At 36.8% G+C, this 23,338-nt stretch overlaps 2 protein-coding genes across 2 annotated transcripts in view; one reads left to right on the top strand and one right to left on the bottom strand.

Annotated features, from left to right (window-relative positions):
* Positions 1-23,338, top strand: part of LOC102864266 (protein unc-13 homolog B-like) — a 189,093-nt gene that overhangs the window by 52,561 nt on the left and 113,194 nt on the right. The gene's annotated exons all lie outside the window — the stretch shown is intronic.
* On the bottom strand, positions 6,599-6,784 carry LOC102852052 (small EDRK-rich factor 1-like). The gene has a single exon (XM_006898536.1). It carries the CDS (start codon positions 6,782-6,784, stop codon positions 6,599-6,601), a length of 186 nt encoding a protein of 61 aa, XP_006898598.1.

Here is a 23,338-nt window from a genome sequence, read left to right on the forward strand (position 1 = left end):
CCTTAAGACTCATTTTAAATATTACTGCTTCTGGGACCCAAGCCTTCATTAGGTGTCTCCCCTTTATGCTTCTGTTGCATTCTATGTGTAGTACGTCATAGAATTGACCATATATTATAATCTGTCTCTCTGGAGACTAAGGTGCGCCTGATACAGGTCATGGTATTTGCAATCGCTTGTTATGCATCAGAGAGTTGGACAATGACTTGGGAGGACAGAAGGAGAGTGGATGCTTTTGAGCTGTGGTGCTGGAGAAGGGTACTGAATGTACCATGGACTGCCAGGAAAACAAACAGATTCATCTTAGAGAGGATTAAACCAAGCTGCTCCTTGGAGGCAAGGATTCTGGGGCTTCATCTGACATACTTTGGACATGTTGCCAGGAGGGACGGGTCCTTGGAGAGGGACATCATGGTTGGGAGGGTGGAGGGACAGCGCAGGAGGGGAAGACCCTCTATGAGATGGATTGATTCGGTGACTGGGGTAATCGGAATGGGTGTGTCAGAGGCAGTGCGGTTGGCGCAGGATAGAGCAGGGTTTAGAGCTGTTGTGCATAGGGTCGCTATGAGTCGGAAACGACTCGATGGCACATAACAACAACAACAACATATTTCCTTGGCATTCATGACTTTTTAAAAAAAAAACAACAACCCACATACATGACTTTTGAAAGGCACAGACATTATTTCACTTTTTATTTCTAGCATTTAATGTCATGCTTGAGATGTAGAAAGCACAATAGAGCTTGACGATTAACTGAGTGAGAGAACTTGTCATTTCTTCTGAAGTTTATTTGTTCAGAACTCACGGATTTTTGTCTTATAAGCCATGCATTTTTAGTTTATTACTATCTTCTGTTTAGTTTCCTTCGAAATAGCTTGAAGAGACCCTGAAGGACTGAGAGTTTGCTCTGTTTAACTTTTTAATCTGATGTGTGTGCATACAGTGTGCTGCTTTGATGCTGCTATAGTCTTTCTAAATCAACATCCAAGTTGGTTAAATTAACTTCAGGTTGAAGGTTGTGGTGATGGTTTTAGAATTTGCTTCAGTTATAATAGAAGTAATAATAAGAACCATAGTGGCTAACATGTATTGAACTTTAGAGTGTGCCTCGATATTCTGAAAGCATAAATGTGTTTACTTATTTAATTTTCACAGCAACTCCAAAAGGCACATCTTATTCTCATTTTTCAAATGAGAAAACCGAGGCATAAAGAGATTAAGTAACTTGCTGAAAGCCCTTATCACTCAGAAAGTAATGAAAAGTCTAGGAAAATACTTAAGAGTACAATACTAAATTATACAGAAGATAATGTTAATCAAGAACTTTATTAAATTCTTCTAGAGGTGGAATAGAGACAAGAGGAGGGTCTCTGAGTTCTGTGGAAGAAGATAGTAATTAGGGTGAAATAAATATATTTAAAAATAAATGAAGGTAGGAATGATATATCTTACATCATGTTATTTGGACAGTTTCCCAGATTAGATTGTGTCCCTAGAGTTAAAAGAAGGAGAAAAAAAAACAAACCTCAGAGAATCTTTGCTTTTTTTTTTAAATCCTTGCATTTTTCTATAAAATATTCAGTACTTATATGTCAGTTTTCCTCGCATCATCATTAAGTTCCTAGATAATGAGGTCTTAATGATTAAGAACTTCGGCTTTGGCTCAGGACATCTCATTTAAAATCCCACTGTCACCACTCATTACCTCTGTGATCTCCAGCAAGATATTTAACTTCAACACACTTTAATTTCATAATATTAAAAAAAGAGCAAAAAGTTGTTCTGAGGTTAATTTGATGTAAAGTATACATAGCATAGTATCTGGAATGAAGTAATCAATAAATCATTATTATCTTATCACTGGAACATTTTATTACTTTCTTCCAAGGACTTTTTTTTAAGCAAATTTGATTTTATATACTCATATGACAGAGTAAATGTACTTTTATAGTTAGGACAGAAAATGTGTTCATTTCAGTGTTCCCTCAAATTGGAGGGTGAAAGCAGATAGCAAGAGCTGTGTGCTGCTTGTAAGGATAATAGAACTTCAGCACATCATGCTTACTTTTGCAGGTCTTATCCGCAAGACAGACTTTTCATAATTGATCATATTTTTGTTTTTAATTTATAGAGATATTCTGAAGCCATGTCATCTGGGCTTCATACTTCATGCAAATCTCACTTGAAACAAAAACAGTATACTGTAGTTTATGTTATAAATATATTAATATGTATAGCAGAGCCAATGGGACAAAGCTGTGTAAACTTTTACATCATAATCAGACCTTCTGAGAGAATGAGTTTGGTCCTAGGACCTTGGGACCATACTCTCAGGGGATATTTATAGTCCACACAAAGACAGGGCTCTTCATCCAACTTTAGTGAATAACAACTGCAGTCTTAAAAGCTTCTGAACAGCCATCTAAGATGCAACTATTGGAATGTCCAGAAAAAAGAAGAAAATTAAAATGCATAGTAACAATTAGTCCAAAGGACTAATGAACCTTAAGTTCCTCAACCTTCTCAATGCTGAGACTATTAAGACTAGATGACCCTAACTGCCATTATTTTTCACATGCCTGTAATGACCATTTAGGTGACAGCCCCTACCTATTTCTTATAGAAACTTGTAGCTTGTTTTCTAGGGATCTCAACCATCATCTGCATCCACATTCTTTCAAGAGTGTATAGTAGATGGATCTTGTTTCCAAGGATTCATTTTAATATAAAGATCTGTTTTCTTTGTCATATTGAAATACTGTTTTGATATTCAGTTTTAGGCCCCTTCAAAACATCAGGTTTTCCAGAACATTTGGTAGCGTAAGTAATCAGTATCCAGCCTGCACTGAAACTTAGGAAATAGATGACAAAAATGGTCTTGACATATTATAATAGTTCGGATTCTCACCGGCACCTTTGAGCCACTGCTGTTTTTGCTTTTATTATAAGCTTTTTTTTAAGCTTTTCTATTGTCTAAAGCCATACTATGGATGGTGTTAACTTAAGGTCAAAGCCCAATAAGAGAACTACTTAGTCCCCTGTATTAGTTGTTCACAGGGTCACTGTGTGTCGTAGTTAACTACGGCACATAACAGCAACAACAGCCACAACAACAACAACAACAACAAATTAGTTGACCTTTAGCAATATTCATTGCTCTGCTACCTCATAAAAGAGAATTTCCAACTCCATGAATGTTCATATTTGTTTATTTATATACTGTGACTTTCAGTATGAACAGTGGGTTTGTAGTGTTGTGGTCACAATCCTCTAGGTTAAAATTTTACCATCTTTTTTCAAGTCACCATGATTCAAAGTTGTAGAATGTATTTCCTTGTCATTTACCAGTTCTTGGTGGCTGCATGATATCATGAAGAGAAGAACATTGATTGATTTTTCGTGTTTTTTTTTTAAGTTTCATAATCAGTTATCTTTTTCTGTATTTTGGTATACTGCATGGTTTAAAATCAGAAAAGATATGTGTCGAAGTTGTATTCTTTTTACGGTATCTATTCAATATATTTGCTGAGCAAATTTGAGCAACTAGACTATATGATGAGGAATGTGGCATCAGGATTAGAGAAAGACTCATTGACAACCTGTGTTTAGGAAGATAACACAACTTTTCTTGCAGGAAATGAAGACATTGTACAACGTTGTACAACAATGAAAGAATATTTTTTTTTCAAAGAGAAAAGCAAACTGGGGTAGGGGTGGGCAGGGAGGAAAATGTGCAATAATGAATGAATGAAAATCCAAGTTCTGTATAAGCTTTCATTAAAATATCAATTAAAAATACATTAAAAAAAATCGGGGTGGGGGTGGAGTGGGCAGGGAGAAAAGTGCAACAATGAATGAATGGAAATCCAAAATCTCTCTAGATGTTCATTGAAATTAATAATAATAATAATAATAATAATAAACAGAACCAGACTGTATCTCAAAAAAAATTAAAAAAATCAAATGAATATGTGAAGCACATATTGAAGACAAGCAAAGGCTATAGTCTTCAATATGGATTATACTTTGTTGTTGTTGTTATGTGCCGTCGAGTCGCTTGCGACACATAGCGACCCTACGTACCACAGCCCTAAACTCTGTTCTGTCCTGTGCCAATCTCATTGTCTCCGACACACTCATCTCGATGACCCCAGTCACCGAATCAATCCACTTCATAGAGGGCCTTCCCCTCCTGCGCCGGCCCTCCACCCTCCCAAGCATGATGTCCTTCTCCAAGGACCGGTCTCTCCTTACAACATGACCAAAGTATGTGAGACGAAGCCTCAGAATCCTTGCCTCCAAGGAGCAACCTGGTTTAACCCTCTCCAGGGTGAATCTGTTTGTTTCTTAGTGGTCCATGGTACCCTCAGTACTCTTCTCAAGCACCACAGCTTGAAGACATCAATTCTCCTTCTGTCCTCCTTAGTCATTGTCCAACTCTCTGATGCATAACAAGTGATTGCAAAGGCCATGGTCTGTATCAGACACACCTTAGTCTCCAGAGAGACACCGTTGCTCTTCAGTACTTGAGAGAGGTCTCTAACAGCAGACTTTCCCATGGCAATACGTCTTTTAATTTCCTGGCTGCTGGTGCCAAGAGTGTTGATTGTGGAGCCAAGCAGACTAAAGCTGTGAACAATCTCAATTTCTTCACCATCCATCCTGATGCTGCCAATTGGTCCAGTGGTGAGAATCTTTGTCTTCTTGACACTGAGCCTCAATCCATATTGAAGGCTGCAGTCCTTGGCCCTCTGCAGCATGTGCTTCAGGTCCTCGTCGGTTTCAGCAAGCAGGGTTGTGTCATCTGCATAACGCAGATTGTTGATAGGTCTTCCACGAATCCTGACCCCACATTTTTCCTCATAGAACCCAGCCTCCCGGATGATCTGTTCTGCAGACAGATTGAAAGGTATGGAGACAGGACACATCCCTGGCGTACGCCATTCCCAATTTTGAACCATGCAGTGTTCCCTTGCTCTGTTCTGACAACTGCCTCTTGGTTCAAGTATAGGTTTCACATTAGCACGATCAAGTATTCTGGGATTCCCATTCTTCTCAGAGTCAGCCACAGTTTGTTAATGTCCATACAGTCAAATGCCTTTGCTTAATCAATGAAGCACAGATAGACGTTCCTCTGGTACTCCCTGCTTTCAGCCAAGATCCATCTAACATTAGCTACACTTTACACTTTAGTATCAGGAAAGCAAAATTCCTCACAACTGGACTACATATGAAAAATGATGAGAAACTTCAAAAGATTGAAGTTGTCAAGAGTTTAATTTTACTTGGATCCATAGTCAAAACCCATGGTGGCGGAAGTCAGGATTTCAGAAGTCTTGTTGCATAGAGTAAATTGGAAAAATTGATTGACAAGGACTTCTTGGAAGTGTTAGAGAGTAAGAATGTCAGTTTAAAGACAAGAGTATGTCTCACCAGACCATGATATTTTCAGTTGTTTCATATGCCTGTGAAAGTTAGAAAATGAATATGGAAAACTGAAGAAAAATTAATACCTTTGAATTGTGGTATTGGCAAAGAGTACATGGATTGCCAAGAGAACAAATAGGTCTGTCTTGGACAGGATGAAACCAAGTTTCTCCTTGGAGGCATGGATTTTGAAGCTCCATCTCACATACTTTGGGCACATGGTCAGGATGGACTAGTCTTTGGAGAAGGACATCATTCTTGGAATAGTAGATGGACAGTTCAGGAGAGGAAGACCCCAAGTGAGATGATACAGCAACTGGGACATTGGGGGTAGATGTGTTGGAGACATTGAGAGTGGCTCAGGACAGGGCAGGGTTCAGAGCTGTTGCACATAGGTCACTGAGTTTCATTCAGGTAACTCAAGATAGCACATAACAACAACAGCAACAACAAAGGCATGTAAAAAACAACATTTCTCCAAAGTAGTTCAACTGAGATTAAAAATTGGTATCTTTCATGACAGGAGTCCAGAATGAAGGCTGCACAGTAGAGTGGACTTGGGGGGAAGGATTGTATAACAGTGAAAGAATTTTACTTTTCAAAGAGAAGAGCAAATTGGGGGGTGGAGGTGGACAGGGAGAAAAGTGCAACAATGAATGAGTGGGAACTCCAAGTCTCTGTAAACATTCATTAAAATTAATAAAAAAATTTACTATTAAAAAAATGGTATCTTTTCAACTTCAAGTTCTGTGCTCTTACCACTGTATAATTTCATGATCGCAAAAATCTCTTGAGATTTGCTTCAGTTCAGAAAAACTTGCTTTTCTTACTGTCTTTTGTTTAATTTTAAAATATAATGATTTACTCAATAGGTAATATGTATACTTGCTATAATCATTATTAGTAGTTTATTATGAATCACTTGAGAGGTGTGGGTTTTTTGGTTTGTTTTTTTTTTACATGCACAGTTGGTGTTTTATTTTTCAAAGAGGAGTTCTAAAACATCACACTAAATCAGGTCAAAAGGTAAAGTTTAAAATAGACTGTTTTATAAGGATAAATGATAACATATGTAATGACTGTTTGTTCACTCTGCAAAATCTTGATCTTAGGGTGTACGATACACCTAGTTGGCAATAGCACCCAGGTTTTCCAAATTAGCTAGTCTTCATTTTTCTCTGGTCTGTAAAGACTTCTCATTAGCTGCCTTCTGCTTTTGTTGCATGATCTCGGAATCCCTCTGCTTTCTCTGAGAGGCAGTCAAACTGTCCTCTTTTCTTTTTCCCTTGCTAATCTCCTGGATTTTCTTCATGTTTTTCTGGTGGGCAAGTTCTCTCTGATTTCCACGGGCCATCCCGACCACCAAACCGAGGCTGGAAGAGGCGGACTAGGAAAATCAACGGTTCCCTGGCTGAGAGGTTTCACATGTGTATATCAGAGTACTCTTTTGAGGGGGTATTGGTAGTGCAAATTCTTACCATTAAGCCATCAGAGAGGTCCCTTAGAGATACTTGTTTTGGATCCACTTACAAAGTTTTATTAATACACTCATTTATTTACAAGTTTTTTGATGCTTGATTATTTATGTGCCATCAAAGACTTCTTATATGCAACTGTGCAGAGTTGAATGGTTGCCACATACCTGAGAGAGTGCAACTGAGAAAACTACAGAGCAACTATTTTCAGAGTCCTTTTTTTAAAAAAAAATTAAAATTGGTGTTCATAAAAAAATTCAGATACATTGTGTTTCACACATTTGTTCATTTATATTGTTTCATATGATCATTCCCATATATTGTATTTTATAAAATGAATCACCATTGATCTATGCCCACTATCACCCTATCTCTGCTGCATGAACTAACTCAGTCTCACAAGGACAAACACTGTACAAGACTGTACCATTGCAAAAACAGAAGAACAACCAGCAGGAGGTGTACAAAAGTCCAAAGGGGAGAAAAGAGGGGACCAGGGAGGCAGAGGGTGGGGAGGAGAAATCATGGGGTTTCAGAGATTGGTGGGCAGAGGGAGGGGGTGAAGAAAATAGGAAAGATCCAGTGGGGACTTGACACTATAAATCTTCAAGGGAAGAGACTGCTCATGTTTCTCTTGATGAATGGTCAGTGGGTTTGAACTGCTAATTTTTTGGTTGGCAGCCTGTTGTGTTGCACATTGCACTTTCAGGGCTCAATCAGTAGTAGCCAGCAATCATTGAAGCTCCTGAATTTATAGTAGATGTATCCTAACTTAATCATCATCAAGTAATATCTGTCTTCCGCATGGTCCCCTCAGTGTGAGTCTCTATTTCTGTATTTGCTCCTTGTGTAAATCAGAAGTTATTAGATGTAATATAACCACTACAATTAATGATTAGTTTAATCCCTACACAATTAGATTAATTTCTACAGTTAACTACACCCTACAAGTCTTACGCCTCAAGTGGTTGGTTACAGTACATTATAGAAAGAATACTATAAGGAAACTCTGGTGGCCTAGTAATAAGAATCTGCACTGCAATACCTAAGGCACATGGTTCAAATCCACCAGATGCTCGGTTGAAGGAGAAGGGGCAATCTTCTGTGCCAGTTGGATCCGATTTGATGGTATACAACAAGAAAAACAAAAAGAAGACTATATTACATCAGTTTATATGTACAGATGTGGGGATTAGGATTCTAACACATATGAGGACTGGGGAAGGAAGAGCAATTCAGTCTATCAGCCTGTTGAGTATGCTCTTCCTCCAGCCTTCTTGTGCTTAGAGAGACTTTCTGATGATTCTTTCCAGTATCTTCTTTATCTTAGTTAGAGTTTACATGCAACAAAATATCACAGCAGATTTGTAATTGAGATTGAATTTTTTCCCCCCAGTAAGTGTCTCTTTTGGTTTCTTAACTCTGTTTTTGGAGTCACAAGGAATAGATTGTTATTTTCTGGCTTGTGTTCCCTAAACCCTGACCTTGAATACAATAGGAATGTTTCCTCTGTCCTCATTCACCTTCCTGGAATGACTTTCACATATTTGTTACTAGATTAAGAACTGCCAGTAGTTCATGTCTGTGGAATGTGTTTTTGTCTTCATTAATTTTGAATCTTGGAAGGTCACTATGCACAATATTGTGAAATAGTTTTCCCTCACCTGATCATACTGTATCAGTTATTGTGTTTCTTTAAATTAAAAAAAAAAGACTATTCCCTTTGAAAAGACTTAAAAATTTGGAAATATGTATAGTAGAAAGTGAAAGTATTCATAATCTCTCTTTTCCACTTCATTCTGAGGTAACTACTCTTCACAGTAGTGTTCCACTCCTTCAAAATCTAATAGTTTCTTGTTTAAAAGGAAGTTAAAAGTTATTATGTCAAAACACCTATGAGATATCATCCCATCCCAGTAAGAATAGCAAAATTTAACAGAACAGCAAACAACAAATGCTGGCAAGGTTGCGGAGAAATGGGAACCCTTATTCACTGTTGGTGTGAGTGTAAATGGTGCAACCACTTTGGAAGGCAGTTTTGCGCTTTCTCAAAAAGTAGCAAATAGAAATACCATCTGACCCAGCAATTCCACTACTGGAAATATACCCTAAAGAAACCAGAACTGCCACCCAAACAGATATGCACACCCATGTTTATTGCTACTTTTTTCACAATAGCAAGGAGTTGCAAACAACTAGAGTGTGTGGGTAGAGAAGCTGTGGTGTAGACACACAATGGAATACTACGCTGCATTGAAAAACAAGGAACTCATGAAATATTATTCAAAATGGGTGACCCTGGAGGACATTATGCTGAGTGAATTATCTCAGTCACTAAAGGACAAATATGCATAGTGCCACTGTTGTCAAACAGGACTGACGTCGGGGTGGAGGGAGACTGAGAAAGATGGGATAAATTATGTATACTTCATTGAAACAGATGAAGGAGAGAACTGTTTAAAAAGGATATGTGATTAGGTGTTATTGTCATGACAGGAGTCCAGAACGAAGGCAGCATAATGGAGTGAACTTCGGGGGGAGGGATTGTATAACAATGAAAGAATTTTTCTTTTACTTTTCAAAAAGAGCGAGTGGGATATGGGGGAGGTTGGGCAGGGAGAAAAGTGCAACAATGAATGAATGGAAATCCAGAGTCTGTAAACTTTCATTAAAATTAATAGTAAAATTTTTTATTATGCATTATTTGCTATGTGCAAAACAATACATGTACCTCGTGTGAGTTTTGGAGCATAATAGAATATCCATGAAACCACCACCAATTGTTATCTAGTATAGTTCAGCACTATAGACAAAACATTTACTTAGACTTGCATTATTCCAGTATTTTTTTCCTATGAATGAGATTAATGTGTTGTAGGAGTAGGGATGAGTTTGTGTTTTTGTTTTTTTTTAATCTGCACAGCTTTTCCTTGTTTTCAGTGTTTTAGGTTTTCAGGAGCGATGATGCTTGGCTCTTTGCCCTCAAGGAACCCTATCACACCTGATTTTTAGAGAAACTTTTTTTTTCCCTGGAAAAAGAAGGAAGGGGGAAACAGTTACTACTAAAAAAGCATGTAATTTTCAGTATTTGCTGGAAGATGGCATCCTTAATCTTCTGGTTGGAAATGTGCTCTCTCTAGAGCTTGTAGATTAATTCCATGGATGCTTCTGTAATTAAGAGTGTTAGACTCATATTCAGGTCATTGAGATTTGAGCTTGGTAATAACTAAAGCTTTGTCAGCTGTATTGTTAGGTGATTTTTTAAGTGTCAGAGTCTTCAAGTTTATCCTATTTGAAATGAGCACTTCTTAATTAGATTAAAGCCAAAACCCCTTACTTTAGAGGAGCTTTTCACTGCTTTTTGTTTCCTTCTCTAGGTGTCTTCTACATTTTCTTTTTCTTATTAAGTAGATGCATAGATCAGAGTATGTATATTTATGGGAATTCCTGAAGAGGAATTAGAGAAAGGTGTAATAAAAGATTACCCTCCCCCAATGGATCATAATGTTGATTCATTTCAGAAGAGGCCAAGTACACAAACTCAGCAACTTGAGTATGCTATTTTTAGTGATTCTTAGCAGGAGCTTAGTAATATTCTAGAAATAGGCAAGTGCTGAGGTTGGGCAGAGGAAGAAGCAAATGGATAAGAAATTTGTTCCAGAAACTTTCCAAAAGAAATTTGTTTGGATCTGCCTTTTGAAGGAAATAATTAGAATATACTGATTGAAAGGAATGGTTATTCATAGGAGAATAAATGAAAAAAATATGAAGAGAAGATTTAAAAGATGCCATGTACATGCAAGCCAAATTAACTTGTCATAGCTGGCCTTGCTTCTCTGCAGGAAGAAGTGAGCCCCACTGATACTTAGTTCTCTTCAAAGAGCTAACACATTTGAAGCTAGTCCATTTTGGCAGATTCTCCCTTTGGGGAATCTTTCCTTTCTTTTGTTTAAGATAACCTAGTGTTTTCCATGTGGATAGCTTGGGAGAAAATAAAGTTCAGAGCTTTTGTTCGTGATGTCACTATGAGTTGTAGTTGATGCAACAGCATCTAATAATAATAATAGTGTCCTTGTCAGTGACCACTCTTAATCTCCTTTATTCCCCCTTCCTTGATCTCCTTTAGATCAGTTGTAGGAGTGAAAGTTTTGTAAACTGGTGTTTGAAATCTAGTATGGAGGGGAAAAAATTTTAAAAATTGCTCTGACTAAAGACCTACTTATTTCTCTGAGCACTGGAAGCAGGAGAGCGAGCCTGATGTGACCAATTACGTCTTACCTGCTGACCTACTGCCACGTGCCCCACAGGACAGTAGGATTGTGGGGCAGCTGGTTTCTGCCCTGCAGATTCTCCTCCCGCAGATACTTCCTTCATTTGTCTTAGCTCATTTCTGAAATTCTAGAAAACAGAGGTCTTGAGTTCATGTTCTTCCTTTGCCATTCTCTCTTACCATTTTACCATTTTTTATCTACGCTTCCTATTGTGACTCTCATATTACAGTATCCTCATCATTCTAGTGCTCCCTAGAACCCAATTCTTTACTTCATATTATGACTTTTTAACCATTTTTTTCTTTTTTACAGGAAATATATGTAACATACAACTTGAAAAATATAAAAGTATGTTCTCTAAAAAACAAGTTTCCCCCCTATCTTTTGGCTATGGTATTTCTATCCAGAAACAACCAATACTGTCTTTGTTGTGGTTTTTTTCTAAAAAGAATTATGAATTTGCAATCATACATGTTTTCCCTCTCACATGTGGTATTAGGCTATTGTTCTTGTTGTTAAATGCCCTTGAGTCATGGACGGCTCATAGTGACCCTATGAATGAAAGACCTGAACACTTGTATAACTTACATAGTTTCTCCAAGTTCACAGAGTTTCCGGAGGCAAGCTGTTTTGGAAGTGGATGCCACTCCTGCTTCCAAGCTTGTTTTAATTGGGAAGCTCCACCAAACACTGCCCATCATGGGTAACCATTATCACATTTGACACATCAGTGTCAAAGTGTTTAGCATCACAGCAACCACGAGTTACCTCTGTATAGCAAATGGGTAAACCAGTGCTATACCAATTAGAAGAATGTTTGACCAAGTACTTACTATTTTTTAAATTTATTTTACTTTAAAAAAATTTTCTTTTATTTATTTATTTTATATTTGTGTGAAAGTTTACAAATCACATTATTTTTTTTATTCAGTCACTCATATACATTTCATTTTATAACATTAATTATAATTGAATAATGTAATTAATTAATTACAATGCCTAATCAACTCCTTATTGCATACTGCTTTTCTCCTCACCAATCTTACTTATTTAGTAATTTTTACTTCCCTCTTCTTTCCTTTTCATCCCTGTTAACCATCCAAGATTGAGCCGATTTGGTGTAAACCCTACCTTAGCTTTTCATGTTAGTGATATTAAGCAATAATTGTCCTTTTATTACTTAAGTCAATCAGTGTAATTTGTTATAGATTCATCCATGTTGTACATTAATATTATTTCACAAACTCTTGATTGTTTTTTATGATGCAAAGAGCTTTATTGTACAGATGTAACATAGTTTATTCAGCCATTCATCCACTGATGGACACTTCAGTTGTTTGTATTTTTTTTTTGCTATTCGATTGCAATAAACATGGGGGTGTGTCAGTTTGTTTCATAACTCTTATTTCTCTGGGATATATACCAAGTAGTGGGACTGCTGGACCAAATGCAATATTTGCTGTTTGCAGTATTTTAGAACTTTGCTATCTTTGCTTGAGATTTTTATCTCATTGTTTTAATTTGTATCTCCTTAAAAACAAATTCAAGACTTAATTGAAGAGGGGGAAAAAAGAAAAGACTTAATTTGCAAGGATGTGCTGGGAAAAATCTTGAACAATCCAGGAATCATCAAAGAAGATGGAAGGAATATACAAAGTCACTCTACCAAAAATAATTGGCTGACATAGAAACATTTAAGGAATTAACATATGATTAGGAACCAATAGTGATACAGGAAGAAGTCCAGATTACACTGAAGACACTGGCAAAAAATAAAACCCCTGGAATTGATGTGATACCAGTTGAAGTGTTTTAACAAACAGATACAACCCTGGATGTCAGTCTATGCCAAGAAATTTGGAAGACAGCTAGCTGCCTGGCTTACTGACTGGAAGAATTTCATGTTACAATTCCTTTTCCCCTCTCCCAGAAAAGGTGATCCAACAGAATATGGAAATTATTGAAAAATATCATTAATATCACATGTAAGCAAAATAATTCTGAAGATAACCCCAAAATGACTGAAATAGTATATGACAAGAGAACTGCCTAAAATTCAGGTTGAAATTGTAAGAGGGAGTGTGGCACCAGGTATATAATTGCTGATGTCAGATGAATCTTGGTTGAAAGCAGAGAATACCAAAAGAATGCTTATGTGTTTTATTGTCTATGCCACAACATTTAACTGTGTGTATCATAACAAATTATGATCCATTTTGAGAAAAATGGGAATTCCAGAATATTTAATTGTGCTCATGTGAAACCTATACTTAGACCAGGAATCTATTGTCTAAACAGAGCAAGGAAAATCTGCATGGTTTAAAATCTAGAAAGGTGTGTTTCAAGGCTGTAGTCTTTTTCCGTACCTCTCTAAAGTACTGAAGTGCAACGACGTCAGTCTGGAGACTTAGGTGCACCTGATACATGCCATGGTCTTTGCACTCACTTGGTATGCATCAGAGAGCTGGGGATGATAGAAGATGATTGATGCCTTTGAGCTGTGGTGTTGGAGAAGAGTACTGAATATACCATAGACTGCTACGAAAATGAACAGGTTTGTCTTGGAGAGGGTGAAACCAGGCTGCTCCTTTGAGGCATGGATTCTGAAGCTTCGTCTGACATACTTTGAACATGTTGCAAGGAGGGACCAGTCCTTGGAGAGGGCCATCATGCTTGGAAGGGGTGGAGGGACAGCTCAGGAGAGGAAGACCCTTGATGAAATGGATTGATTTAGTGACTGGAGTAATGGGGATGGGTGTGTTGGAGACAGTGAGACTGGCACAGGATAGGGCAGAGTTTAGGACTGTTGTACATAGGATCGCTATGAGATGCAGGCAACTTGATGGCACATAACAACAGCAACAACAACAACATCATTCAGTCTGTATGCTGAGCAAATAATTCAAAAGGCTGGACTTTATGAAGAAGAGTATTAGGATTGCAGGAAGACTCCTCAACAAGCCACGTTAGGCAAATGACATACTCTTGCTTGCTGAAAGCAAAGAGGACTTGAAACATATGCTGCAGAAGATCACAGACTATAGCCTTCAATATGGATTACATCTCAGCATCAAGAAGACAGAAATCTTAACTACTGGGCCAATAAGCAACATCATGCTAGATATAGGGAAGATTGAAGTTCTCAATGATTTTATCTTGTTTGAATCTACAGTTAACATTCTTTGCACTGACAGTCAAAAAATCAAAAGATACATTACATTGTGTAAATCAGCTGTCAAAGATCTCCCTAAGGTGTTAAGTATTATACATAATGGTTAGAGTTTTCAGTTATTTTGTGTATACTTTTAGTTGCTGATATATAAATGGCCATTTAAGTGGTTTACAGCATTTATTGTCAGCACTGAAACTGAGTTTATATTCACAATTTCATAAAAATGTGTATCTCTTGCATAAATAAGTAGGATTCCTGGATGAAAGCATTGTGTTTTTAAAAAGGTATTTAACTTTTTGAGCAGGTATTACAAAATTGCTCACTATAGAAGCTGTCCTTTATTTCCACCTGTTGGCTTTTAAATACAAGCAGTCTTCCTACAAATCATATTGTCACAGGCAACAGTTCCTGTGTCATGAATCACTCACAAACTCCTTCCTGCTTACTTGCTTAACCTGTTTTCCTCCTTTAGCATCCTGGACCTCTGATTTCTTGACTTCCTGTTTATCTCTTGCTGTCATGATCCTCTTTGTTTGATGTATTGTTCAAACATCTTCCTCAAACAACTTCTATATTCCTGCTTGTATCTTAATTCTAGACAACTCTTTCATTTTAATACAAGTAGTAATACCTTGAAAGTAGAGAGAAAAGTATTCAGGAGAGTTAAGAAGCAAATAATGAAGAACGGCATAAAGTTTATTCAGGACGGCTTTCCAAAAGAGATGAATTTAGAGATGATTTCTCGGGGAGCTCTGGTGGCCTAGTGGCAAGAAGCTGCACTGCAATCCCAGAGGTGCATGGTCCGAATCCACCAGATGCTCTGCCGGGAAAGGAGGGACAATCTCCTCCTGTACCAGTCAGATCTGATTTGACGGTACACAGACACACAAAATAATAAAATAAAAAAAAATTTGAAAAAAAGAGATGATTTCTCTCCCTCTTTTATTTATTCATTATTGCACTTTTCCTCCCCCCTTCCCTCCAACTTAGAGATGATATTTAAAACAAAATTAGAGATTATATTTTGAAGGGGCTTATTGGAATGTGTTAATTGAAATGAAAAATTTATTGGCACCAGAAAGTCAGAACTGACTTATAGCCGACCCTGTAATGGGTTTTCTGAGGCTGTAAATTGCCTAGGAGACTGCCCATCTTTCTCCCATGAACCAACTTGTGGATTTGAACTGGGTTGGCAGCACAGCGTTTTACCATTAGGCCACTAGAGCTCCTTGAAGTATGCAGACTCAAAGACACTTCCTATCTCATTCCTGGCTGTAACATCTTTCCCTACCATTCTAATCCTTCCTACTTTATCAGAGTAAAGGATCAGCCAGTTCTCAGCTTTTGTTAACTTCAGTCTAGGACTAGGACTCTCTCAGAGATAGAAAAACATATTCATTAAGGATTACCTAGAGTGTATTGGGAGTTTTATTTAGTAGCAGGACAAAGCAATGGGTTTAGGACTTCTGTCAGTAAGAGTAGTTGATGAGTTTAAGATTATACATACTGCATCAGTAGAAGCAGTTGACACTGATGCTGATTATAGGTAGTGGCAAACAAACAAAGAAAAGAGAGAAAGTATAACAATATGGTTTGGTTGATTAAAGGAAAGTTAATTGTAGTCTTCTGATTTAGTTATTTCTGTTCTGCTTTCTTCAAGAAAGAATTTGAGGTGGATAATTGCAGTCATTACATAAACTTATTATCATTTCTCTTCAATTACTATGTCTCACAATTATGTATACTACTAAATGCCAGATTAACAAATCTGTGCTTCACATGATTGTTGTTGTGTAGTGTGGAGTTGGAACTGACTCCTAGCTGACCCTCCAGTGGGTTTTCAGAGGCAGCATCATTGCTCTGGAAAAGATTGTCCATTTTTTCTCCCATGGAGCAGTTGTGTTAATCCATCTCATCCAGAGTCTTCCTCTCCTGCACTGTCCCTCCATCATTCTGAGCATGACATCTTCCTACTCTGAGGACCTGTCTCTGCTGGCCACATGCCCAAAGTATGTGAGACAGACCCTCAAAATCCTTGCCTCCAAGAAGCAGCTTGGTTTCACCCCACAGCACTTAAATTCCTATCCTGGATTCATTGTTTATTATATAGGCAAATTATTTATTATTCTAAGATGACTTTTTGTTATTGGTTTCATTTGATACAAAGTAGTAATAAATTAACTTGATTGATTGAATATTTGCTGCACAAATTTTTGTACACCACCTCCTCATGCCAAAGATTAGAGTTGGCATCAAGGATGTACAGATGAAGGTTCTTGACCCAGTGAGCTCAGGTCTAGAGAGGAAGAAACATTTAAGTGGTAAGTGTGTGGTAGAGGGAAACACTGTGACATTTAAGAAGCCAGGAGGAAGAATACTTAATTCAAATTTGGAATGATTAGCAAAAGCTTCCTAGAGGGATGATATTGAAATTGAGTTTTCAAAGATGAGTAGGAGTCAGTCAAGTGAAAAAGAAGAAAAGAATTTATGGCACAGAGATACTAAGTTGGAAAAGCATGGTTTAGCATAACATGTTGAGGACATTCCTGCAAGTTAAAATTCAAGATAACCAGAGTAAAGAGTTGAGGGCAGAGAAGTACAGAGGATTATATCAAGAAAAGTTTTAATGAATTTTTTTTAACAGCTAACTTTATTCTACAAGCAACAGAGATTTCATGTAGGTTTTTAAAAGAACATATTTTTTTTTCTCTTCAAACTTTTAAAACATGTGTTACAGAAAATGGAAAAGCAGAAAAGAAACAAGGCAAAAGCCACTCCCAATCATCTTGATTAGGTTATGTCCTTTCACATCTTATGTTTCTATACACACAACCGAGCCTATGTTTTTATGTGGTTGAGGTCACATGCATCACGAGTTTTTATGAATTCAAAGACTCAAAGCCATGAGTATTTGGACAATGAAGGATACACTCTACTGACTTGATCAGGAAGGACAAAAATTTCATAAAGACAAAAAACGGTGCATGCTTCTAGTTAAAGACGTTGGCAGAGATGCAATTAAAATACTACATTCCTTTAAAGTGTAATTTAAAATAAAACATAAAGCAATAGAGAGTATAATGCTTCTAAGACAGCTATCAGATCACTATTAAAATTTAACCACATACTTCTACAATGAATGAAATATATTCTTGAAGATAATGAGAAGCCATTGCAAATTTCATTCAGAGGAATGAAGCAATCAGTGATGTGAACAGTTTATTTGACCCATTAAAATATTCTTAATTGTAAAATACAATACACATATAATCTCATAAAACAGTGAATTAATATAATTATTAATATGGGTGAGTGGATGTGTGTGTGTGTGTAAACTGTGAAGTCAGAACCAACTCATAGTTAACCTCCAGCAATTTTCCAAGTCTAAACCACACGGGAGGAGATTGCCCATCTTTCTCCCACACAGTCACTAGCTGCTGGTTTCAAACCACCTACCTTTGGGTTAGCAGTACAACTCTTTACTCACTAGGTCACCAGAACGGGCAAGAAATAAGCTGATACCCACTGCGCTAGAAAGCCCAGTGCCTGTCCCTTTTCAATTACAATTCTTTCCTCCTTAAAAATAACTACTTTCCTGATTAACTATGATAATCCCTTCCTTCCCTTTCTGGATATTTTTATCATCACGATGTACATCTCTAAACACAAGAGTCTATTTTATTTTACTGCTTTCTCTTTTTTTATCTTTTATGAGGCTCTTTTAATCTATGGGCTTCTTTTTTATTTTTTTCTTTCCCCCTGGTTTGTTGAAAAATCAGATCACTTGACTGCAAGATCCTGTTTGACTTATATAGTTTTCCACATCCTGGGTTTTGTTGAGTACATACCTATGATATAGTTTAACACACTCTTCTGCTCTCTGTATTTCTTTAAATTACTAGTTGGACCTATGCATGTTTGATGGTGTCCATAATTGGAGCAACAAAATCTCTTTCCTTATTGGTGTGCATTTGGATTGTTTCCAGGTTCCCCACCTACTAAATCAGTGCTGTAGTGAATAGATGGTTGAATGACTATGTTCCTTTCCTTCATTGCACTTCTGTAATATGTTATTTGATTATTTGCTTCCTTCCCTAGACCATAATTTAATGAATAGGCAATGTATTTATCTGTGTATTCCTGATATCTTTGCTCAGTATTAGTTGAGATTAGTTTCTAGAGTAGAATTACCAGGTCAGAGAATATATATGCTTTAAATTTTGTTTAATACATTTTTGTTTAAATATATTTTTATCTTGTGTTGCCAATGTCAGATGGATCTTGGCTGAAAGCAAAGAGTACCAGAGGAATGTCTATCTCTGTTTCATTGACTATGCAATGACATTTGACTGTATGGATCACAACAAATTGTGACAGACCTTGAGAAGAAAGGGAATCCTAGAATACTTGATTGTGTTCTTGTGAAACCTATACTTGGATTGGACCAGCAAGCAGTGGTCAGAACAGAGCAAGGAAACATTGCAAGGTTCAAAATCAGGAAAGGAATGCATCAGGGATGCATTCTGTCTCCATACCTTTCAGGTCCTCCTCAGTTTCAGCAAGCAAGGTTGTGTCACCTGCATAACACATGTTGTTAATGAGTCTTCCTCCAGTCCTGATGCCACCTTCCTCCTCATAGAGCCTAGCCTCCTGAATGATCTTTTCTGCATATAGATTGAAAAGATAAGGAGATAGGGCACATCCTTGGCATACACCCTTCTTAATTTTGGACCATGCAATGTTTCTTTGCTTTGTTCTGACGACTCCCACCTGGTCCAAATTTAGGTTTCACATAAGCACTGTCAAGTATTCTGGGACTCCCATTCTTCTCAGAAACACAGATAAATGTTCCTCTGGTACTCTCTGCTTACAAATTCAAATCTCGAGTTGCAATACTTAAGGATGCTTTGGGCATAATAGTAAATGATCCAGGAAGCATTAAAAGAAGATACAAGCAGTATATAGAGTCACTGCACCAAAAAGAATTGGTGGGCACAGGAGAATTTCATGAAACAACATATGAACAAGAGCCTTTGGTGATGAAGGAAGAAAGTCAAGCTGCTCTGAAGGAATTGGCAAAAACAAGGCCCCAGGAGTTGACAGCATACCAATTGACATATTTCACCAAACAGACACTGTCCTGGGTGCGCTCACCAAGTAGTGCCAATAAATCTGGAGGACAACCACCTGGCCAACTGACTGGCAGAAATCTATATTTGTTTCCATTCAAAAGAAAAGTGACCCAACAGAGCAGAAATTATCAAACAATACCATTAATATTACATGCAAACAAGATTCTGCTGAAAGTGACCCATAAATGACTGGAAAAGTACATCAACAGAGAACTGCCAGATTTCTGGCTAGGTTTAGAAGAGGCCATGGTACTAGGGGTATTATAGCCAATGTTAGATGGGTATTGGCTAAAAGCAGAGAGTATCAGAGGAATGTCTGTCTGTCTGTCTGTCTATAAAAGAGTAGATGATGGAAACAATTGAGAATACTAGACTTGAGGTTGAATTAAGTTTTAAATAATGCAGCTAAAGTATGGACTTCACAGAGAAGGTGACATTTGAGCAAAGACTTGGTAATGAAAGAGTCAGAGACTTGATCAGGAAAGAAGGAGGTAATGACATTTTCATTATAGCTTTTTTGGGGAAGAGACTCATTCTCTGAAGAAGAAACAGCTGGTTCAAAAATTAGTATTAACTGACAAGGAGTACAATGCAGTCTGCTGGGATACTAGCCTGTTTATTGATAATATCCTGTATCTTGATTGGGGTTATGGTTATCAGTAAATTCATTACACAATACATGTTGGATTTGTGTGCTTTCCTTCATGTTACACTTCAATAGAAATTGTATATTAAAAAGAAGAAGTGAAAAAGAAAATAAGAAGTGAATGTCGAAATTTTCAAAATGCTTTAATATTTCCTCAATTGTTTACAGACATATTTTACTTAACAATGTAATGAATACAATAATCAATTTTTTAGAAATAAATCATCTTTGCCATCTCTATTGATTACGGTAGATTTTTTCAATGTTAAATTTGAGTATGTTCAAATTTTATTTTGTATTTTTACATCTAGATTCTTAAGTAATCTTGGTTATTGGTTTCTTTTCTGTTTTTACCCCTCTATGTTAAGTTCAATAGGCTTTTCTTAATTATAGTTTCTGTACTATGATTTTCCATGGAAGGAGAAGTTCTTATTTAATCTCTTATCTTGAGAAAGGGAAGGGAGTAATTTCTGGTGTTTGAGTTTGTTGTCCTTTATGTGAGTTACCTAGTAATTACTACCATTTAGTAATTGATAGGTGAGTCCTGTCATTGCCTGGACAGATGGCAGTTCACTTGGAGTCTGGAGCTTAAATATTTTGTTATCCCATTGTTATGGAAAAACTTAACTACCCACTCTGGACTATTAATTGGTGATATAACAATCTCCTGGGGGTGTTTTGTTTGGTAATTACAGTGCTTGTTTTTTAATGTGACTATTTCTGATTTCTTACGTTTTCCACTAGAAACAAGATAAAATATGCAGAAGCAGCCTGGATCCTATTACAGCTTAGTTAGTTAGGTGTGGGGGACAGGTTGGTTTAAATGAGAAATTGTGCCTCTGGGAGAGAGTATTCATTTTAAACTGAGTCCTGGACCTGCTAAAATTTTTTCACTTATCTGCTTGTCGGTAGCATCAGTGCTATGACATTGTTGTGACATGGTAACATTGAACTGATCTTCAAGCTCAAGAACATAGTAGTTCTAATTAGTTGCCTTCTTTCTCCATTAGCACAATAACATGATGTTTTTGTCTGAGAGACTGATTTTTTCACATAGGAAATTTTAGAAAGGGATTTTAAAAACTGTATTTAAAGAACTACTGGCATGTGAGTTATCAAGCTCTTATTAAAAATGCAGATTACAAATAACAGCAACAGAAATGCCAATACTTATGACACTGTAGGCTTTTTGGACTAGAATCTTTGGGAGCTGATTCTAAGTATCTGCATATTAAATAAGTCCTTCTGGGAGTTTTTAGAATAATTTAGACTCTATAAAGTTAAGAAGAACCTACTTAAATGAATTGTTAAAGCATGATAAATCTACTATCATCAAGTTGATTCCAACTCTTAGCAACCTTGCAGGACAGAGTGGAACTGCCCATAGAGTGTCCAAAGCTGTAAGTCTTATGTTTACAAGGAAGCAGACGGCGTGTCTTTCTTCTGAAGAGCAGCTGGTTTGAGCTTTTTGGTTAGCGCCTGAACACTTTAATCACTTTCCCACCAAGGCTTCTTAGTAAATGTTAGATCTTTTAATTCAGGATTTTTGTGCCTTGCATTGGGAGAATAAAAAGGACATGAAAGATTTAAGTTGTATTCTCCAACAATATATGATCAGGGTAAAAGGTGGCTTGAATTAGAAAAAGACAACTTGAAATAATCAAGTCCTAAAATAGACCTTTTTTAAAAAAAATAAATTCTTTTGCTTAGAGAGAATTTGTATACCGGAGACTCTCTCACTTGAAGTATACAATGTGATTAATATAGACACATGTATACACAGTTATACTAATGCCACAATCAAGATACAGAACCTTTCCCCTCATTGTCTCTGAGAGTTTACATATACCTTTGCCGTGCATTCCCTCTCCACTCCCAGCTCCTCGTAGCCACTGATCTGCTTTATATCACAATAGATTGTTTGCGCTCCTGGAGTTTCTTGTAAATGGATCATACAGCATGTGTCTGGTTTCTTTTACTCATCATAAGCATTTTGAGATTCATCCCTTTTAAAAAAGTATATTAGTAATTTATTTCTTCTTGTGAGTTATTGTCTACTCATGGCACCTAAGTAATGTTTCACTATATATGAGTATATCACATTTTTTTATAAATTCACATGTTAGTGAGTACTTGGGCTTTACATAGTTATTGTGAATAATATGAACCTTTCCCAGTAATCGTGTTTTTATTTCATTTACATATTATATGTGGAATGACTGGATTATATGTTAGGCATGTATTTAATGTTTTAAAAAATGGATTTTTTTTCCAATGGCCTACTGATAAGAAACTGTGTTGCAATACCAAATAAATAAATAGATGCTTTAATTTGGATTGTTAACAGAGACACTGTCCTAGGGTCCTTTATGTTATTTAAGGAAAATTGTTTTAATGAATGGGTACTAATTATATAAGGGAAGGTAGAGAACACTTATTGAATAACAAACCATTAGATTTTGTGGGTATGATTTTCAACATTTATGCAAGTTTAAGACTTAAGTTGTATTGTTAGTTACTTTTTATAGATCAGGAGGCAGTAATGTAGAGAAATTTTCAGCCTAAGGTCACATAGCTAGTAAGTGATGGCTTTGAATTTATTGCTAGTTTTCTAATAGGTTCTTAGTATATACAGAGGTTTTATTATTTTTTATGTTTTGACTACTCTGTAGTTTGTTTACCTACTTAACCAGTTGAAGGGCATTCAGGTTACAGTTTTTGTAAACATGAATTGTTGTTGTTGTTGTTTAGCATCAAGTCATAATTAACCCTTAGCTGACCCTCTGCCAGGTTTTTTAGAGGCAGTTAATCACACAGGAGGAGATTACTCATCCTTCTCCTGTGAAGCAGCTGGTGGGTTGGAACTGTGTGCCTTTGGAATTTCAGTGCAGCTTCTTACCACTAGGGCCACCAGAGCTCCTGATGAATATTAAGCAAGCCACTGTAAATTGAGTATGAATTAAGTTACTGTCAACATTCATCTCCAGAATTTTGTGTGACTATATATATGTCTTTGATTCTCTCATGTCTCTCTAATAAAAACTGTTATGTTTCAGTATTACCCTCCAGATAGTTCCAAATCCCTAACATTATTTATTCTATTGTTATTGTTGCTGAAGAGCAAATTCAAACCTCGAGTTGCTACAATCAAGGATGCTTTAGGCAGAATATTAAATGATCCAGGAGGTATCAAAAGAAGATGGAAGGAATAT

This window comes from Elephantulus edwardii, unplaced genomic scaffold, assembly GCF_000299155.1.
Source record: "Elephantulus edwardii isolate Elephantulus edwardi_28Jun2011 unplaced genomic scaffold, EleEdw1.0 scaffold00232, whole genome shotgun sequence".
Taxonomy (NCBI): domain Eukaryota; kingdom Metazoa; phylum Chordata; class Mammalia; order Macroscelidea; family Macroscelididae; genus Elephantulus; species Elephantulus edwardii.

Coding starts and splice junctions, on each gene's coding strand:
- LOC102852052 (XM_006898536.1), bottom strand. CDS start 6,784: ATGGCCCGTGGAAATCAGAGAGAACTTGCCCACCAGAAAAACATGAAG.